At 39.9% G+C, this 18532-nt stretch overlaps 1 protein-coding gene across 2 annotated transcripts in view; it reads left to right on the forward strand.

Moving 5' to 3' along the window:
- Positions 1–18532, forward strand: part of ARFGEF1 (ADP ribosylation factor guanine nucleotide exchange factor 1) — a 99593-nt gene that overhangs the window by 49720 nt on the left and 31341 nt on the right. For both annotated transcript variants that reach the window (XM_066622770.1, XM_066622772.1), the window contains exons 11-19: positions 2917–3016; positions 4381–4520; positions 4606–4714; positions 5315–5516; positions 9756–9867; positions 13527–13732; positions 13818–13902; positions 16329–16500; positions 17668–17819. In XM_066622770.1, coding sequence (XP_066478867.1) covers positions 2917–3016; positions 4381–4520; positions 4606–4714; positions 5315–5516; positions 9756–9867; positions 13527–13732; positions 13818–13902; positions 16329–16500; positions 17668–17819 — 1278 coding nt within the window. The remainder of the gene's footprint in view (positions 1–2916; positions 3017–4380; positions 4521–4605; positions 4715–5314; positions 5517–9755; positions 9868–13526; positions 13733–13817; positions 13903–16328; positions 16501–17667; positions 17820–18532) is intronic.

Here is an 18532-nt window from a genome sequence, read left to right on the forward strand (position 1 = left end):
TTTGTGAAATAACATGGGGATTCACTGCTCTGTGAAAAAATTTAAAATTCTGCTGTGTTAGTGGCAGTCTCTTATATTGCCCTAAGTAGCTCTTTGGATTCTAGCCCAAGGAAAGTGTTAGATGACTGACATGCATTTTTTATATGGATCAATTCAGTGTGCTACATACAATTGACTAAAGGTCTCTTGGAAGTGATTGATCTGATGTATTTAGCATCTGTTGTTTATTTGATTGCTTGCTGTGGTAGGTGAAGAAAGAATTGTGTTCTCAGTCTTTTTCCAAATGTAAAAAAGGACTCTAGGTGACCTCTGTGAAGAATTTGTCTTCTCAGTGTATGTATTTTGATCAGAGTTGTGGTATAATATAGTATTTACATCTCACATTCACCTTTAAGTTTTACATTTACAATGTTTATATGATTATGATACATTTAATGTTAGAGAAACCAGACTTATTAAGGGGAGTAGCATTCAGTGGTAAGCAATCAAATCACCCCTTCTAGCTTTCCACTTCACTTAAAGAGCCAGTGGCTGAATAGTGAGAAACTGGTAGATACTTGCTGTCACCATCCAGGTAGCAGGATAGCTGTCTCAGAAAGACCACTCCTTCCATTAGAGTATAGAAACTGGTGATTCTGTTCAAACTCAGTTCACAGTAGTGACTATGTATGGTCAGATGTGACCACTCACAAAATCACTGGTGTACATGATTATGCAGACAAGTAACAGAAGCAAAAACAGTTTTATTAAAACCCAAACAAAAAAGGAAATAAATAAAATGGAGAGATGTTTTGCAGACTGTTCAAAAATGTGTGGATTTGGCTGGATGCCCCCCAAGAAAGACAAAATGGATGCAGTAACTAGTAACACCAACAGGGGGAGGAAGGTAATTACAGGTTAACATCACTTAGTGATGTTCTGACCAGCAGCGGTCCACATATGTGACAGCTGCTGCTGCTCCCTGTCCCTTTTCCCCCCAAGCCTCTGAACACAGTCCCCAATGGTTTGCTACATAAAGTGGCTTTGGTAGGCTGGACTTGAAGTGAAAAGAACAAGTTTAAAAAATGACTTCCTAAATGTGTCCAGTTAGAAATACTGTCCTTGTTGTTAATTTCTTACTTTGGCCCTGGATTGCTGGCCTTCTTTATTTACTGGAGGCAGGCAGGTGTGTCTTCTACAAATCAGCAGCTGGTTCCAGCAGCAGAGATGGCAAATCACACATCTGCAGTTGCATGCAGGAGCTTATGTTGCCCAGTTTTAATGATCATGAAGCTCCCTGATCAGAGAATTTGTGGCCATCTGGGGCCTGTCATTCCACCTCTTTATGTAACCAGGTGGGGTTGACTACCTAATTGATGAACATATGCCAGTTTCAGCTGGAGGGTTGGTCAATGTTCTTTGTCTCTGAGGACAACCAGACATGATGACAGCTAATCCACATAGTACTTGTCTGAGATCCCATGTGAACCTTTTATAATGGTGCTGAATTTAAAGAAAAAGACAAGCTTGTTGCAGGAAGATGTCTTAGCTGCTTTTAGGATGCCGGGACATCACAGAGGTTTCAGAGGAGTTAGAAATGGCCAAAAAAATAGAAAAATAAGGGAGAAGCAGTGCATTCATCACATTTAATTTGGAATTGGGGACTGCAAATATTTTATTTTTATTTACTATATTTATGTCCCGCCTTTCTCCCCGAAGGGACCCAATACAGGTACAAAAGAGCACTTGTTTTACAGGAAGAATAGATTGTATAAAGCAGTGGTTCTCAAACTGGTGGGTCGCCTTTTAGGCATACAGAGGGTTTGAGCATATCTAGCAATGCTTAGCTCTTGCATCCTCCATTCACTGTACAGTGAACTCTCAATTTGGTGGACTAAGGAGGGAAAGGGAGGGTCTGTTAATGCCAAAAGTCTGTTGGATCTGAATGTATTTATGACAATTCACTTGCCCAAAACGCATATGATTAGATTTTAAAGAAGCAAATAACAACCATTATTTCTGAAGGCTTTTAATCTGAAGTTTGTTAAATCAAGGGTTCTCTATATTGCACATTGCTTTTGAAATTTTTCAGAATTTAAAGAACACTGTCCAGTTTGAAAAGGGACAGAAGGATTGCATCCTTACTGGGTATATAGTGCTGGTCTTGCTCAGATTGTGATTGTTACCTATTTTGGCAAATCATTTATAAATATTGCTGTTCATGTGACTCCATGTGATGTGCTCTTTTACTCCATGTGACATGCTCTTTTACTCCAGCAATGTTCAACATCTTTTCAAATGGTTTATCTCCTTTCTACTGCTCAGGAACAAAGTTTTTTACTTCCTGTGCATGGGATTGCACACATGTTGGATGTTTTCTTTGTGTTGGTGATTTTTTTTACTTTGCCTAGCAGGACACCCAAATTCAGTTTGATAAAAGAAATTGTTAAAGTTAGATACTTTGACCTCCACGGCAACATATAACCATAGGCTCCTTCATGAAGTATTAATCTTAGACAATCATTACACTGGGTATTTGTGATTCTGAAGTACTGATATTTTCACTGCATCTGAGCTCTAAACATGAAAATAATAAATATATAAAACAAGATTGTAACATGCTCTTTTACTCCAGCAACGCTGAACATCTTTTCAGATTGAAATACTAGTTACCAGGAAAATATTTTTGTCTAATGAATATACCTCTTATACTAGTTGCACAATGCAATATTTTATATGTAGTGTGTATATTTAGGCACAATATACTATCTGTTCTGTGTATATATGTACAGTGCACATATGTACTGTATATTCAGTATTTTGTAAGTCAGGTGCTGGTTTTCAAGGGGTAATTAGGGGAAAAGGTAATTCATATGTGAAAACAAGTTCTTGGAAATAAATAAGTAACTTTTCTCTGTTCCTATCATTTTTTCCTAGGTTTTCTTCAAAGAGATTTTTCTGTATATCTTAGAAACCTCCACTAGCTCCTTTGATCATAAATGGATGGTTATACAAACCCTGACAAGGATATGTGCAGGTATTACTCCATTGTGCTACTTACATGCTTTAAAATTGTCTCTAGATCACCTGCTGAAGGATTTTTGTTATTATGTGTTACCCGTGTTCTCCACCAGTCTGTTACTAACACTTCTCATTCACTTGTAAACGCATGTCCTATACATGTCACATACACATTCAGAATAACTGAAATTGGGGAAATTAATGAGCAAGAGGTCAAATTCAGCAGTGACAGTTTCTGGATCATTGACGTGGGTGAGCAGTACAGACAACCCCAAAGTGCCTCAAAATTAGGCTACCAGTAACCTCAAGTAAGCTTTCTTTCAAAGAAGATAAAGTGTATTAAAGAAATATAACCAGAAAAAAGCATGTTTACTTTCAGGTGTTTTGCTTAGAAGATCAGTTAATAGAGCTTTAAATGTAAATAGCAGTATTTGGATAGCAGGGAATAGTTGGAGAAGGTGACTGAATCTTGGGGGGGGGGGGCGGAGAGAGAAAGAGACACTGTGATGAGGATCAAAAGGAAAGGGGGGGAGACCTATTCCAGGTCCTCCAGGTTCCAGAGGAGAAAAAATAGAGCAAGACCCAAAGTGAAGGAGGCTTTCTTACCGACATAGAAAACCTCCAGGCACAGCATGGACACTCAAGTCAGTTAGAAGTGTCATAAAATGGAGAAGGTTTCTGCTGGGAAAGAAACCTTCAAGCAATCATGGAAAGGACACTCTTGGAGGGTCTAGGAGTGATAAAGTTCTGCTTCTAGGGCAGGGGAGTTTATAGGACTTTACATAAAAGAAACAAAGTATTTCTGGCTAAACAAAGGAGTTTGGAGCTTCTTCTTTAGCTTTAGGTTTGAGTTTTTCCAGGAGGATACAAAAGGCTTGATGGCCCATCAGGGAAGTTCCTGCTGCACAATAGGTTGCCTCAGACTGAATGGTGGAATACTACTTAACCCAGAGACTGAAGGGAATGCTCAGGTGGCCTGGCACCTGGACAATTTGGAACTTGGAGCACAATCCTGAAAAGGTCCTATTGTGTTGAATAGACTTCCTCCTAGGATAGTGAGGTTAGGATTGCAGCCTATATTTATTATGCAGGTAGGACTTGTTCTTCCCAGACATCTTTGTTCAGAATAAATCAGAATGAAGCACCCAAATTTGAATGATCTTAGAGAGGCCTACAGGTGCCCATAGCCTTGATGAGGGTCTCAGCCAGTATGACCTCACCCCTTTTCAGAGCAGAGGGCCTGCTTGGTTCTGCTTGGTTCTGAAAACCACAATGAAGTTAAGATCACATGCATATTGGGAAAGTGAGGTGTTTGAAGCATATGCCTATAAATGTATCCAACAAAAGCTCTTCAATGTATACATTTTATTTTTGTTATAGATGCCCAAAGTGTGGTGGACATCTATGTAAACTATGATTGTGATCTAAATGCTGCAAATATATTTGAAAGACTAGTTAATGATCTGTCCAAAATTGCTCAAGGCAGAGGCAGCCAAGAACTTGGCATGAGCAACATTCAGGTAGGAACAATAATGGGTCTCATTACATTTGGCAAACTTAGCAACACCTGTGTTAAAAAAATTGATTACTGTTTAAATCTTGCAGGAGCTAAGTTTGAGAAAGAAGGGACTGGAATGCCTAGTATCTATATTGAAGTGCATGGTGGAATGGAGTAAGGATCAGTATGTAAATCCCAATTCCCAGACGACCCTAGGTAAGAAGCTGCTTTTCGTATTTTAATTTCTAATAGTGATCCATTCAGAAATGTACTGTATTTGATATTTCTGCTTGCTAATTACTGGATCTACAAGATTACTTTGGGTTTAGTACTCATGTGTAATATCTGAAAATACAAACCCTGAAGTCTCCAGAAGATTCCCTCATCCCCCTCATCAGCCATTGTGAGAGATGTCTTTGTAACATGACAAACATTGCGCAAATCTACATTGGCTAGAATTATAGCTTTCAGAGTTGGCAGTCTTAGATCCTGCAAAGTGCTGCATCATTCCTTATCATGATGATTTTATTATAAGGGAAGAATTCTAAATCTTTCTGCTTGTTATTGTGTTCTTAATTCTAATTTGATAGAATTATTGTCCTTCTGATATTCAGATCTGATACTTTTATATAAATCCATACTTGAGAAATATTTATTTAGATTGTGAATCCTTTGGAGAATAGGGAAATATTTATTTATTTACTATTACTATACAATTATTTTGTGAGCTACTTTGTATTGAAAATAGTATATAAATATTCATAATAAATGATCTTTAAAAATAAGTGTAACTTTCTTCTTTCTTTGCTGGTTCAGGACAGGAAAAACCCTTGGAGCAAGATAGCAGTGAAACCAAACACCCTGAGACAATTAACAGATATGGAAGCTTAAATTCCCTTGATTCCACTGCCTCATCGGGAATTGGCAGCTACAGCACACAAATGTCTGGTACTGACAATCCAGAGCAGTTTGAAGTTCTAAAGCAACAAAAAGAAATAATAGAACAAGGAATAGATTTGTAAGTGTATTTGTTTCTTTGATGAATATTCAAATGCAGAGAATTCTCCTATTATTGCTTCCTTCTGTTAACATCTTTAATCCCTTGGCAGAATTAGGGCTGGGACTTTAGCTCAGTAGTAGGGGCACATGCTGAAGATCTTGGGTATCTCCAACCAAAGGAGGAACAGGTAGCAGGTGATGGAAAAAAAAATTCTGCCTGAGACTCTGAAGAGCCACTTTGCATTCAGAAGAACAGCCCCACTGGATCAGGCCATAGGCCCATCTAGTCCAGCTTCCTGTATCTCACAGCAGCATACCAAATGCCCCAGGGAGCACACCAGATAACAAGAGACATGCATCCTGGTGCCCTCCCTTGCATCTGGCATTCTGACATAACCCATTTCTAAAATCTGGAGGTTGCACATACGCATCATAGCTTGTAACCCGTAATGGATTTTTCCTCCAGAAATTTGTCCAATCCCCTTTTAAAGGCATCCAGGCCAGATGCCGTCACCACATCCTGTGGCAATGAGTTCCATGGACCAACCACACGCTGAGTAAAGAAATATTTTCTTTTGTCTGTCCTAACTCTCCCAACATTCAATTTTAGTGGATGTCCCCTGGTTCTGGTGTTATGTGAGAGTGTAAAGAGCATCTCTCTATCCACTTTATCCTTCCCATGCAAAATTTTGTATGCCTCAATCATGTCCCCCCTCAGGTGCCTCTTTTCTAGGCTGAAGAGACCCAAACGCCGTAGACTTTCCTCATAAGGAAGATTCCCCTGCCCAGTAATCATCTTAGTCACTCTCTTTTGCACCTTTTCCATTTCCACTATGTCTTTTTTGAGATGTGGCAACCAGAACTGGACACAATACCACAGGTGTGGCCTTACCATCAATTTGTACAACGGCATTATAATATTAGCTGTTTTGTTCTGAATACAAATTATTGTATTACAATCTAATGATCCCAAGCATAGAAGTGGCCTTCTTCACTGCTGCCACACATTGGGTCGACACTTTCATTGAGCTGTCCACCACCACCCTAAGATCTCTCTCCTGATCTGTCACAGGCAGCTCAGAACCCATTAGCCTATATGTGAAGTTTTGATTTTTTGCCCCAATGTGCATGACTTTACACTTACTGACATTGAAACGCATCTGCCATAATACTGCCCCTGGAATATTGCTGATTTAGATGGACTAGTAGGCTGCCTTGGTGTAAGATAGCTTCCTAATACTGAAAGCGCAGTTTGCCCCAGTATGTTCATGGAGTTGTGCTAACACAGCACTGTACAGTCATGCAGCCAAGTATAAACATGTTTACTTCACAGTAGTGAGCAAGACTTATGCTCTACTGCTTAGTATTTGATCCTGAATAATAGCTGGGTTTTATTTTGGGCCTTTCCTCTTACTTTTTACTGTGTTAGAACTTTTTACTGTGTTGGAACTGATTTGCTAGCAGAAAAAATTATGTAATGAAGTACTTTTTGGATCATAACATGAAACTGCGGGGGGGGGGCAGTTGTTTGAATGTGCCTCCATATTTAAAATTTCCTGCAGAGAAAGCTAGCATGTGAATTTAACGTAGCCTTCTTCCTGACAGGTTAATTCACCGTGGGCAAAGAGTTTTACACTGGAGAATATTTTCACATAAGATACATAGTCATGGTTCTTTTTACCTGTCTGCTGTCATATCCCACTACATGCCTGCCCATGACCTTTCTTCCTTTAGCTCTACCACCCTCGGTTGCCTGAAGGCCTCCTCCATCTATCTATCAGCTCCATCCTTTCTCCGCTCCTGCCCGGAACTCCCTCCCAGATCATGTGCAGGATGCCTCCTTTCTACTTTAAAATCCTGCCTGAAAAGTCTACCTATTCCATGCTATCTTTGGCACCACCCCTTAGTCCTTCTGCCCTACTGTAACTAAGTGCACAATCCTATCCTGTGCTGGAACAGGCAAGCCAAGAGGCTTGCGCTGTATCCAGCGCAGGATAGGTGCCATAAGCGGCTCAGCCAGAGGCAAGGGGAAACATTTCTTTCCCCTTACCTCCAGGTAAGGACTGCTGGCCCCTATGGGTCTCCTTGGTCTTGCGCCACCTCTTGTCCCTCCCACCCAGGAACGCCTCTCTCCCGCCTCCTTCCCAGCCCCCACCTACCTCAGAGCCTTGCGTTTGGGCAGCCATGCTGATGCAAGGTGCTTGGAAGAAGCCGGCACAGAGACTCCCATCAGTCTCCACAGGCCGGCGCTTCTCTGAGCACTGGCCTGACTTCCTCCCGAGGAGACGCAAACGTGCCTTATGGCACATTTACGACCCTTGTGGGCTCGTGCAAGGAACTTGCGCCGGCGCAAGTCAAGGGCTGGATTGTGCCCTAAGTGTAAGTACATGTGCATAAAATAATTGCAGATTCTTCCCTGCTTATAAACTGCATACCACTGCCTGCTCCCCAACCTCTGTTGTATCCCTTATGACTTGTTTTACATTGTGAACCCCTTGGGACCTGTCTTTTCTTCCAGTGGGAAATGCCATGTCCATGGATGGCACTGTAGTAATAATGATAAACAAATAATCATCTCATCCCTCACCTGCAGTTAGAATATGTGGTATTGTTCCCCATTTCATTCTGTTCATTTAAATTGATTCTGAATGTTTGCTCAATGTTGTGAGCAAAGGATTCATTCTTAAGATAAAGAGACAGTTCTAGTTAGTTCTTCAGGATTTTGTTTTTAATTCATATGGGTCCTTTTTGAAGTAAAATGTTGTTTTGTGTCCCACTCAAAATATTAACAAGGGAGTAACATCATGATCAGTACAAAATATTCCTTTCTTAGAATAATGTTTTTCAGAATACTTTTGTTAATATAAAAGATTTCACTGAGGAATCTGGCTGTTGTTGATAGAAAGAATCTTGCATAGAAACAAAGTTTCTACATACAGAACCATGCAAAAGATTACTTCAAAGATACAAAATCTTTTGCATCCTATAATAATAAAGAAATAGTTCCTATGGCATCCATGCTTTTCTCAGCATGCTGCACACTTCTTGTTGGTGAGTGAGCTGCACAATCCAGCTGGTCTCTTCTGTTGGTCATTTACAGCAGAGGGAAATGGTCAGTTGCTACTTTCCTTAAGAGTTTGTGAATCTAAACCAGGGGTTTCCAAACCCCGGCCCGGGGGCTGGATGCAGTCCACAGCAACCCTCTAGCCCACTCAACTGAACATGACCAGAGCTGTGCTCTGATTGCATCTGGAGGGTGTTCTGAGGGCCGCAGAGACTGAATGAATGAGCCCACTCATTCATTTATTCTAAGTTTCATCTCTTATTTATTTAAATTTTATATTTAAATTTATTTCATGTGGCCCTCTGGCCAAAAAGTTTGGAGACCCCTGCTCTAGACAAATATATTTTTGAATGTGTTGATAATACTGCCATTAGTTTATAATTGATCTGTCCTCCTAAGTGGAAGCATTTAGGGTTTTGGCATACTCCTTCCCGTTCTTGACTGTTGCCAGAAAATGGATCAGGATGGCACTGTACAAAAAACAAATGTGCATATACATAGGTAATAATAATAACAACTTGGTATTTATATACTGCCTTTTTGGGCATCTGATTACTCCTCTGACTTTATTCAAGGCGGTTTACATAGGCAGGCGTTTCCAAATCCCTCAAGGGGATTTTTACAATCATGAAGGTTTTCCCTTTCAAGAACCAACAACATTTCAGAATGGATCTTCCTGGTTTGGTCTCACTTCTGGCCTCCAGTTCTCCCATGCAGCTGAATAAGACCCTAATCATAGGTGAGGTGGAAACACCACTGAAGTTTTTCTGTAATGCATATGAAGCCAAGAAGCAACTGCACAGTAGTACTAGATGGGGCTTGGGATGGCTCATTACTGTGACCTTATGTCTAATGCTTAAGGGAAATTATTATGAGAGAGAACCTTGCTATCACATGGCAGAAATATGTAGGTTTAATTTTAAAAACACACACACAACCCTTTGAAGCCCTGTATATTTGACCTTTTTCACTTCCTGTAAACCCCCCCCCCAAGCCCTGTAATAAAACAATTTCTCATCAAAGACAATTAATTAAGACTTCTGTTGCTTGGAGGGTGGATCTCTTTTGTAGTTTTTTTTTTTTTGCTTTGCAAATTTTGTGTTTAGATTTTAACACCAATTATGGTGCTAGATTGCAAATTGTGCATGAGTATTTGTTTTGTATGTGATTTTCTGTGTTTCATTCCAAATATAGATTTAATAAGAAACCAAAGAGAGGAATTCAATATCTACAAGAGCAAGGGATGCTTGGTACTACTCCTGAAGATATTGCCCAATTCTTACATCAAGAGGAAAGATTAGACTCTGTAAGAAAACTATTGTTAATTTTTAGTGTATTATTGTACTTACTTTTTAAAATACAGCTTTTGTAGCAAGATTGTTTAACCTTAAATCCTGATAATAGTTTCTAATGGAAAATAAGTGCTTATGTTCAAAGTCCAGAGAGCATTTAGGACCAAGATCCTCACCTGTGTGATGACTTACTTTTGAACAGTATCCTTCTGTAACCTCTATCCCACTGCTTTGGAAACTCCCCTGAATGGGTTTGCCATGTGGAACAGGGGGCTGCTGTTTTAAAAAAAGTTAAGAAGTGGAAGCTTAGTGTCACTCCTTCTATGAATCAATAATAAATGGAAAAATAATCCCATTTCAAGCCCAGTAAGAGTGTCACTACGAATAAAAGGAACGCTTGCTTCTCCCTTTCTGTGTTAAGATCAGAAATTAAAATTAAGCTTTCTTTCATTAGTTTTCTTCCTGGCCCTATGTTAAAGGTTTAAAGTTGACTATAGGATCTGAAGTGAGTTCTAAAACCATGACCTAAAGATTTCAAGAGAAACCCATATCAAGTCTCCCAGCAGTACAAAAGATTTCAGGCAACCCGGCCCACATCTCCAGCATCAGCTCAACTCCACTGAAAACACTTGAATAGGAGTGTAGTGAAATACAATTCAGTATTTTTCTGAAAAAAATATGGAATTTAACAACCCTTATGAGGATGGCTCAGATTTTTAAAAGTTCTAACAAGTCCGAAACATGCTGTTTGCACTTTAAACGCAAACTTCCCTACAGCAGGCAATCGGGGGGGGCATCATAGGCAAATTACTGCAAGAGAAAAGGGGAGTGTATGACAGTGGAACACATAGGTAGCTTGTGGTACTGGAGACAAGTGTTTTTACTGGCTCCAGCAATATAAAACGCTCCTAACATGAACTTATTTCCTACCAGCTAATATGAAATAGCATTTAAAGAAATTTAAAAACACCAGAAGCTGAACATTTAAAAAGTAGAAAAGTCACTTTGGAAAATAATAAACAGAATAGCATTAGCCACTTTTCTGTTTTACTAAAACTTAAGAACATTTTTTTGTGATACCCCAGGTTTTGTTTTGTTAATGCTGTACAGTTGAGAAAATTCTGTTATTGTAGGACAGCCATCTTGAGCTCTCCTGTTCGTCCTTTTGTGGACTTGGCATGAAGTTGCAATAGTTAAATCAAAGGTGAATGCATTTCTAACAGCTCTTCTCAGACTGAGGCAATGGGCAGAACTTGAGTGGTAATGATCATAAATGACTTCGTTGTCATAGCAGTAGGCCTATAAACTGTTAGGAACAGGGCTTTGTAAGTGTGGATTATGATTTCACAGAGTTGCTGGAAAGAAAAAAAGGGTTATGCATAAGTGGCAGGCTTACGTTCTCTCAGCTTGAGGTGGGCAAATGTAGGAACTAGAAGGAGAAATGCCCTGGCAAGTTGAAGGAACTGAAAAGGAAATTTGGGTGGCACTACACTGCCATCCACTTGCCCCATGGTATCCCCCATGGCACTCATTCAACTGATGATAGTAGTGGCGCACTGATCTGAGGCATTCTGAGGGCCTGGGAAGCCATATGTGACTTCCTCAGTTCTCAGTATGCCTTCCAGGGGCTGAAAATGGTCACTTCTAGTTTTTGGCTGAAAACTGGAAGTGACTTTTTTGGGCCTTAGAAGGCATTCTGAGGGCCGGGGAAACCATGGGTAACCTTGCTAGCCCCCCAAACACCTGGGGTGGGAGACTGCAGCTCCAGGTGGGGGACAGCACTCCTGGAGATGTGTCTAGGAACACCACTGCATGTGAAATAACTGGACTATGGCAAGTGTTACGTTGGGTATAAACAGGACAAATGCATACAGAAGTTCTCCTACTTACGAGTGTTCAACTTATAAGCAAACACTATCAGGCCTGACTTCCAACTTGTTACCAATTCTGCTGAGTATGGAAGCTGCCCAGGAACATTCCAAGCAGCTCTGCAATGAAACTTGAAGTTTAAAGTGTTCATGTGAATCTGACAACTGGCATGAAACTGACAGCTTTCTGAATAAAATACACCATCTTGACTGCGAAATGGACAACACTCAACTCCTCATAGTGAATCTGACAAGTTGGGAGTGACACTAACAGCTAGGTTGATGCTGACATCTTGTCCAGTGAATTAGACAACCTTGGGTGTGAAACAGAAAGTATCTGAGTGAATCCGACAAAGCTGGGAGTGAAACTCACAGCAACAGATGGGGGCATTGGTGTACTCATGAACAAACCCTCCCAAACTTAATATATTTGTAAATAAGGATGCTTTTGTACTCTATATGTAAGTACACTGTGAAAATAGAAATTGGCTCAGAATGCATTAACCTCAGAACATGAACTTTTTTAAACACCACTGTATGGCTAAATGACATGTTCTCCAAAGCGCACACAAAGTATTGGTAGCTGCATTGGTCCCCACTTTTTGCTTTAACATTGTTCTGCCAGATTCCCAGTCCAAGCTCCGCCTGGATAATTATGCCCACTTTTAGCTAATTAGCTCCCCTTCTTTCCTCAAAAATGACCCTGGTTCTGCCCTGCAGTAATGCTGGGTAGCTCACCTGTTTAACCTACAGAGGTCCTCCTTCCTGCCAGCAGCCTCCCGCCACTACAGCAGCCCCTTGGTCCTCAGCAGGTCTTGGGCACAGCAGCCAAACTGTGTCTCCAGTAGTTTCTGCTCCAGCAGCTTCCAAAGTCCATTCACACAGCAGTCCATTAGCCATCAATTCCTTAGTCCGTTAATCCAGTCTGTCCTTCCTCAAACTTTCTTCCTTCTGCTACCCACACCAAACTCTCCCTTCATCAGGTGCTTTTATGCCTGAGAGCTCTATTGCTTCAAGTGACTGCAGCTGTGCAGCGCACTCTGCTGGATGCCCAGGCCTTACCCTTAAAGGGGCCACTGCTGATACCACATCTACCTCCTTGCCAGATCTTCAGCGATTCCAATACAAACATGCAGTCTGATGAAGAGATCTAGAAAACTCAAAAGCTTGCTGCTTACATTAATAAAAGTATTATCTGGATTATTCTTTTGGGTAGTCAGTGAAACTGGGTATTTTTTCTTTCTTTTAAGAGGAATTGAAAGGTTTAGTAAATTTAAATGGGGACAGTCTTAGGGAAGGTGGATAAAACCATGATCTTTAAGGGGGATACGATCTCAGGTTGGCTACACTTTAAATTTCAGAGGAAAAAAAGGATATTGTATCTATTAACTTGTGAAACAACCTAAAATAACATTGCCCTAAAGCTAAATGGAAAGGGAGTTCAGTAAACTTGTTGAAAAGCAGTATACTGTATAAATATTCTTCACCACCACCGCAATCACCGTTGGATAATGCAGACACAGGGCAAGAGTGTTATGCATTATTATGTTGTCAGTCAGCTGAAGTTTCTTCTCTTCATGAAAGGTAGTTTCCTTGACCTGCCAAGTTTTTCACTGTATCTAATAAATCTTCTAATTCCAGTGGGATTGTATTAATCAACAGCCAACATCAGAATAAGAATACTTCAGATACCTAACTTTATTCTTAGTGTGGAAAGCAAATGTAGCATGGTTTGATTGCTTTCCTGTTTGTATATATGTATGATGGTTGAGCTGATTTATAATTTGTCTTTGTTTTTCATTTAGACGCAAGTTGGGGAGTTCCTAGGAGACAATGATAAATTTAACAAGGAAGTTATGTATGCATATGTAGACCAACATGACTTTTCAGCAAAGGATTTTGTTTCGGCCCTGCGCATGTTTTTGGAAGGATTCCGTCTTCCAGGAGAGGCACAGAAGATTGATAGATTAATGGAAAAGTTTGCTGCTAGATATCTGGAGTGCAATCAAGGGTGAGCAACTTTATCTTGCTCTTATATAACTATTGAACTAAGTAAATAGGGAAAATTTGATTAAATATTGTTTTGTTTGTTTCAGGCAAACTCTCTTTGCTAGCGCAGACACTGCATATGTCTTGGCTTATTCAATTATCATGTTGACAACAGATCTCCACAGCCCACAGGTATATTACTCAGATCATCTTAATGCCAGAAATTAAAATTTGAGAAGCTTTAAACTTTCATGCCATGTAGAAAAACAATTAATGCACAGTGTGAAAGCACATGTTTCACAAAACTTTCTTGAACTGTTTGCTCTTCTATCAGTTTAGATAATTAAGGTTGCAATCCTATATACACTTATGTGGGAACAAGTCCCATTGAGTTCAGTTGGTTTACTCCTGAGTAGACACGCATAGGATTGTGACATAATAGTACATACAGTCAAGCATTCTTGTTGCATTTTATTCCACTTTTATCTTTGTCTGTCCCTGGTACTAATCTTCACCTTCCTTTTCTTTTCCTTTTCACTTGAATAATTTGCCTGTATCTTTTAAATTTTTATTTTCCCTGAATTTGCACAATTGCACCTATACTTTTGGATCCACTTGTTGTTAACAAGGTTCTAGAACCTTGTTCCTGCTACAATTGTTGTTCCTGCTCATTAACTGTTTAAAAAGGGAAAGTTAACAAAAAGTTAATGAGTGGAAAAGGACAGAACAATGCCCAATAGCAGAATCTGCTGTCATTGAAGCTTTTGTTATATAACATAAGAACATAAGAACAGCCCCACTGGATCAGGCCATAGGCCCATCTAGTCCAGCTTCCTGTATCTCACAGCGGCCCACCAAATGCCCCAGGGAGCACACCAGATAACAAGAGACCTCATCCTGGTGCCCTCCCTTGCATCTGACATTCTGACATAACCCATTTCTAAAATCAGGAGGTTGAGCATACACATCATGGCTTGTATCCCATAATGGATTTTTCCTCCAGAAACTTGTCCAATCCCCTTTTAAAGGCATCTAGGCCAGACGCCAGCACCACATCCTGTGGCAAAGAGTTCCACAGACCGACCACATGCTGAGTAAAGAAATATTTTCTTTTGTCTGTCCTAACCCGCCCAACACTCAATTTTAGTGGATGTCCCCTGGTTCTGGTATTATGTGAGAGTGTAAAGAGCATCTCCCTATCCACTCTGTCCATCCCCGTCCACTCTGTCCATTCTACCATGTTCCATAGGTAGAATCTCACACAGACAACAAATCACAAGATATAGGATGGAATGCACTAACTTCTCGATGTACAGTAATTGTGTGAAGTAGATTACACTTGAAAGAGCAGGTTTGATATACCCTAGTATTTATAGTTTTGTGCTGCTGATTCATTTAGCCAAAATATATTATGTATAATCAGTCTCATTTTGCTGTGTCCATTAGGAACTTGGATTACATTCAAGGCAATGTCTTACATAGTTATTGATGACTGTATTTTTAACTTCAGGCCTGTTTTAGCTAACTGAAAGTTGGAATGTACTTCAGATGAGCATACTATTTTAGGGAGTATTGTTGAAAGATCTCAAAGGTACTTTGGAGACTGATCAGTTTTGTAGTAGCATATAACTGACACAAAAGCCTTATGTCAGGTGATCGTTTGTAGAACTAGTTCTCTGTGCTTTGGCCTTGGATTTGCATTTAACCTGTTCAACTAAAATCAATCAGAGAATTGAAAATTCAGCAATACAGGGTAGTAAAACTAGTTCATCTGAACTTGAGTTTTTCATTTCCTCTTATACCTTAGGCAGCTGGGATGTTACAACAGGAGTATTTCAATATAGGATTGTGGTAGAACATTATTGGAAAGGGAACTGACGATATAATAAACTTTATTTATATCCCGCCCTTCTCCCTAAAGGGACCCAGGGCGGCTGATATCTGGCATGGCCTGAAAGTACATGATAAAGCTACTTTGCTGGAAGCTAAGTGGATCTGGATCTGGCTTCTAACCTGCATGGAGTACCCACCAGGGAAACAATGTATCCTGCCTTGGGGTTTCATGATGAAAGAGAGGCAGGATATAAAAGAAAACAAAAAAAAAATGAAATGTGCTTTTTTTTTTTGCTGCTGGTGATACCTATCTTTTCAGCACAATCTACTAAGAAGTAAGCTGAACTGTGTTCCGTGGGACTTGCTTCCACGTAAGTGTGCATAGGATTGCAGCCTTAATGTGTGTTACTCAGATGCAATCACAGGTGAACTAGAGAAGTTTTGGTAAATACAGATTGATAGGCCAGTCTAGTGCAGAGTATGGTGATAATCTGACAAGGCTTATGCTTTGAAATGGTCCGTGGTTGCTTGCTAGGAGAGTATGGGTGTTGCTTTTATTCCTTTTGATTTTTATATCAGATATGGTGTTGAGGTAAATTTAGCAGGGCAGCTGATGAACTTCGTGGGAGAGAATTGCCTGGGTTTGTCTCAGCTTCATCTCAAGGTCATCGACTGTTATTCCCTTTTAATAGCCTCTGTGAGGTGAACTATGAACAGTATTCACAGACCTTGTGCACCAGCCAACTTCACCTGCATAAACAGTACTCATTTTTCCTTATTTCCAGGTAAAGAATAAAATGACAAAGGAGCAATACATTAAGATGAACAGAGGTATCAATGATAGTAAGGATCTTCCTGAAGAATATCTATCTGTCATCTATAATGAAATAGCAGGGAAAAAGATCTCAATGAAGGAAACAAAAGAGTTAACAATACCCACAAAGACAACTAAACAAAGTAAGTGTTCACAACACGCCAGTCTTCATAGGATAATTGTTGATTCATTCTTTTTTGTTGATACTGATAGTCTAATAAAACTGCCTGAAGTTGTTAAAAGTTATTTTTGAAATCTCAGTAATATTCAAGTGTATATTCAATATACAATAGCACTAGTAACTGCACAGTTTAGGGGCAAAGCTCAGAATAAGCACATTTTTATTGGCTATTCCTTCTCTTTTTGGTTTAATAATGTTGATTAAAAACAGTGACAGTTGCTGCTGAAGCTGCTTGGTGTTCAGAGTTACTACTGTAAATGTGAAAGTAGTGATTTGATAGGGTTTCAAAGAGAAACCTTGGTCAAGGTAGCAAAAGATTTTTTGCTCCCAATCTTAACAGTGCATTTTGTACGGAGATAGTTCATTTATATTAATCAAAGATTGGAGTTATTGGCCATAGTATAGATGAGAGAACTGAAGACTTTTTCCATATTAGATCACTTAATACACATTTTTCTCTTTTTCGTAACACAAATAGTTGTTTCAGCAGTATGCCAGGCTGGAATACAAATACACAGAACATCTAATGTCATTAGTTTCAAAATATTATTCCTATATGTTTACATCGTGCCTCAGCATCCATGGGGGTTCTGCTCCTGGAACCCCAGCGGATGCTGAAAACTGCACATAATCAAATCTGGCGGTCTTGGCATTTTGGAGCTATACTCCAGTCACTTCCAGAGGGCCCTCTGAGGGCCAGGGAGGCCATGTGTGCTGAAAACCAGAAGAGATTATTTCTGGCCTTCTGGAGGCCTTAGAAGGCCTTCTGAGTGTCAGGGAAGCCACATGTGGCCTCCCTGGCCCTCAGAAAACCTCTGGAAGGCAAAAAAAAAAGGTCACTTCTGCAAAAAATGTTATGTGTGTGGCCTCCCCGACCTTCAAATGGCTCTCTGGACGTGACTGGAGCACAGCTCCGGTCGCATCCAGGGTGTTCAGGGAGGTCAAATCTGTGGATTCAGGTCAGGCAAAATCTGTGGGTTCAGAACCCATGGTTTGTTAAAACCACAGGTTGTGAATCTTTGAATGGAGAGGCACGACCTGTGTATATGATATTATCAAAATTGTTCAAGAAATATTTTTTCATTGAGATATGGGATGCGAGAGATTTAATAGCAAAAATTGTTTCCAGGCGTAGCTAGTGAAAAGCAGAGACGACTTCTTTACAATCTAGAGATGGAGCAGATGGCTAAAACAGCTAAAGCTCTCATGGAAGCAGTGAGTCATGTTCAAGCTCCTTTCACCAGCGCAACACACTTGGAGCATGTAAGGCCTATGTTCAAGGTAAGTCTTTGTTTAATGAAGTTAAGAATATTCTGTCCTTCCCATATGTGCTTCATCTGGATTATTCATTTATTTAAAAGGAATTTTTACCACACATTGGGGCACCCAAGGTGGCTTACAACATTTTTTGTACAACAACATAAATTATCTCTTAAACTTTTTGCAGATCTCCTTATTTTCTAAAACTGGTGGTGCCGTTACAGCTTTATCACCTTACTAGCTTCAGATTTGCAGCTAACTTAAGTTTATTAATTACATAATTAATAAATTACGTAAATTAATTAATTAAGTTTTATAGTACAGGTCCAGCCTATTTATACACGGATTTTTTTATACACGGATTTAACTCAATACGAATGGCCCCCGCAAATGAGAAGGAATGTGCTGATCCATGGAGAAGGGGAAAAATGCACCCCTTTAAAATCAGTTTAAAAAACTGATCAGTCCTTTAAAAATAACCTCCTTAATGAGAGAGAGAGAGGGCAGCTGGCTGACAATCCATCAATCCTTCTCCCTCCAGCGGACCCCTCCCTTCCCCTGAGCATGTGAAAGAAAGGTGATCATTTTGCATTGGTGAAGGGAAGGGCTAGCTTGGAGGACAACATTGATGGATTGTCTTCTTAATGACTCTTATCTTACATCACAAAGGTCAGCAAGGCTGTTTTTAAATCAATGGAGCAAAACTTTGTTTTTTAAATTGATTTGCTATAGTG

This window comes from Tiliqua scincoides, chromosome 4 (genome assembly GCF_035046505.1).
Source record: "Tiliqua scincoides isolate rTilSci1 chromosome 4, rTilSci1.hap2, whole genome shotgun sequence".
NCBI classification, from domain to species: Eukaryota; Metazoa; Chordata; class Lepidosauria; order Squamata; family Scincidae; genus Tiliqua; species Tiliqua scincoides.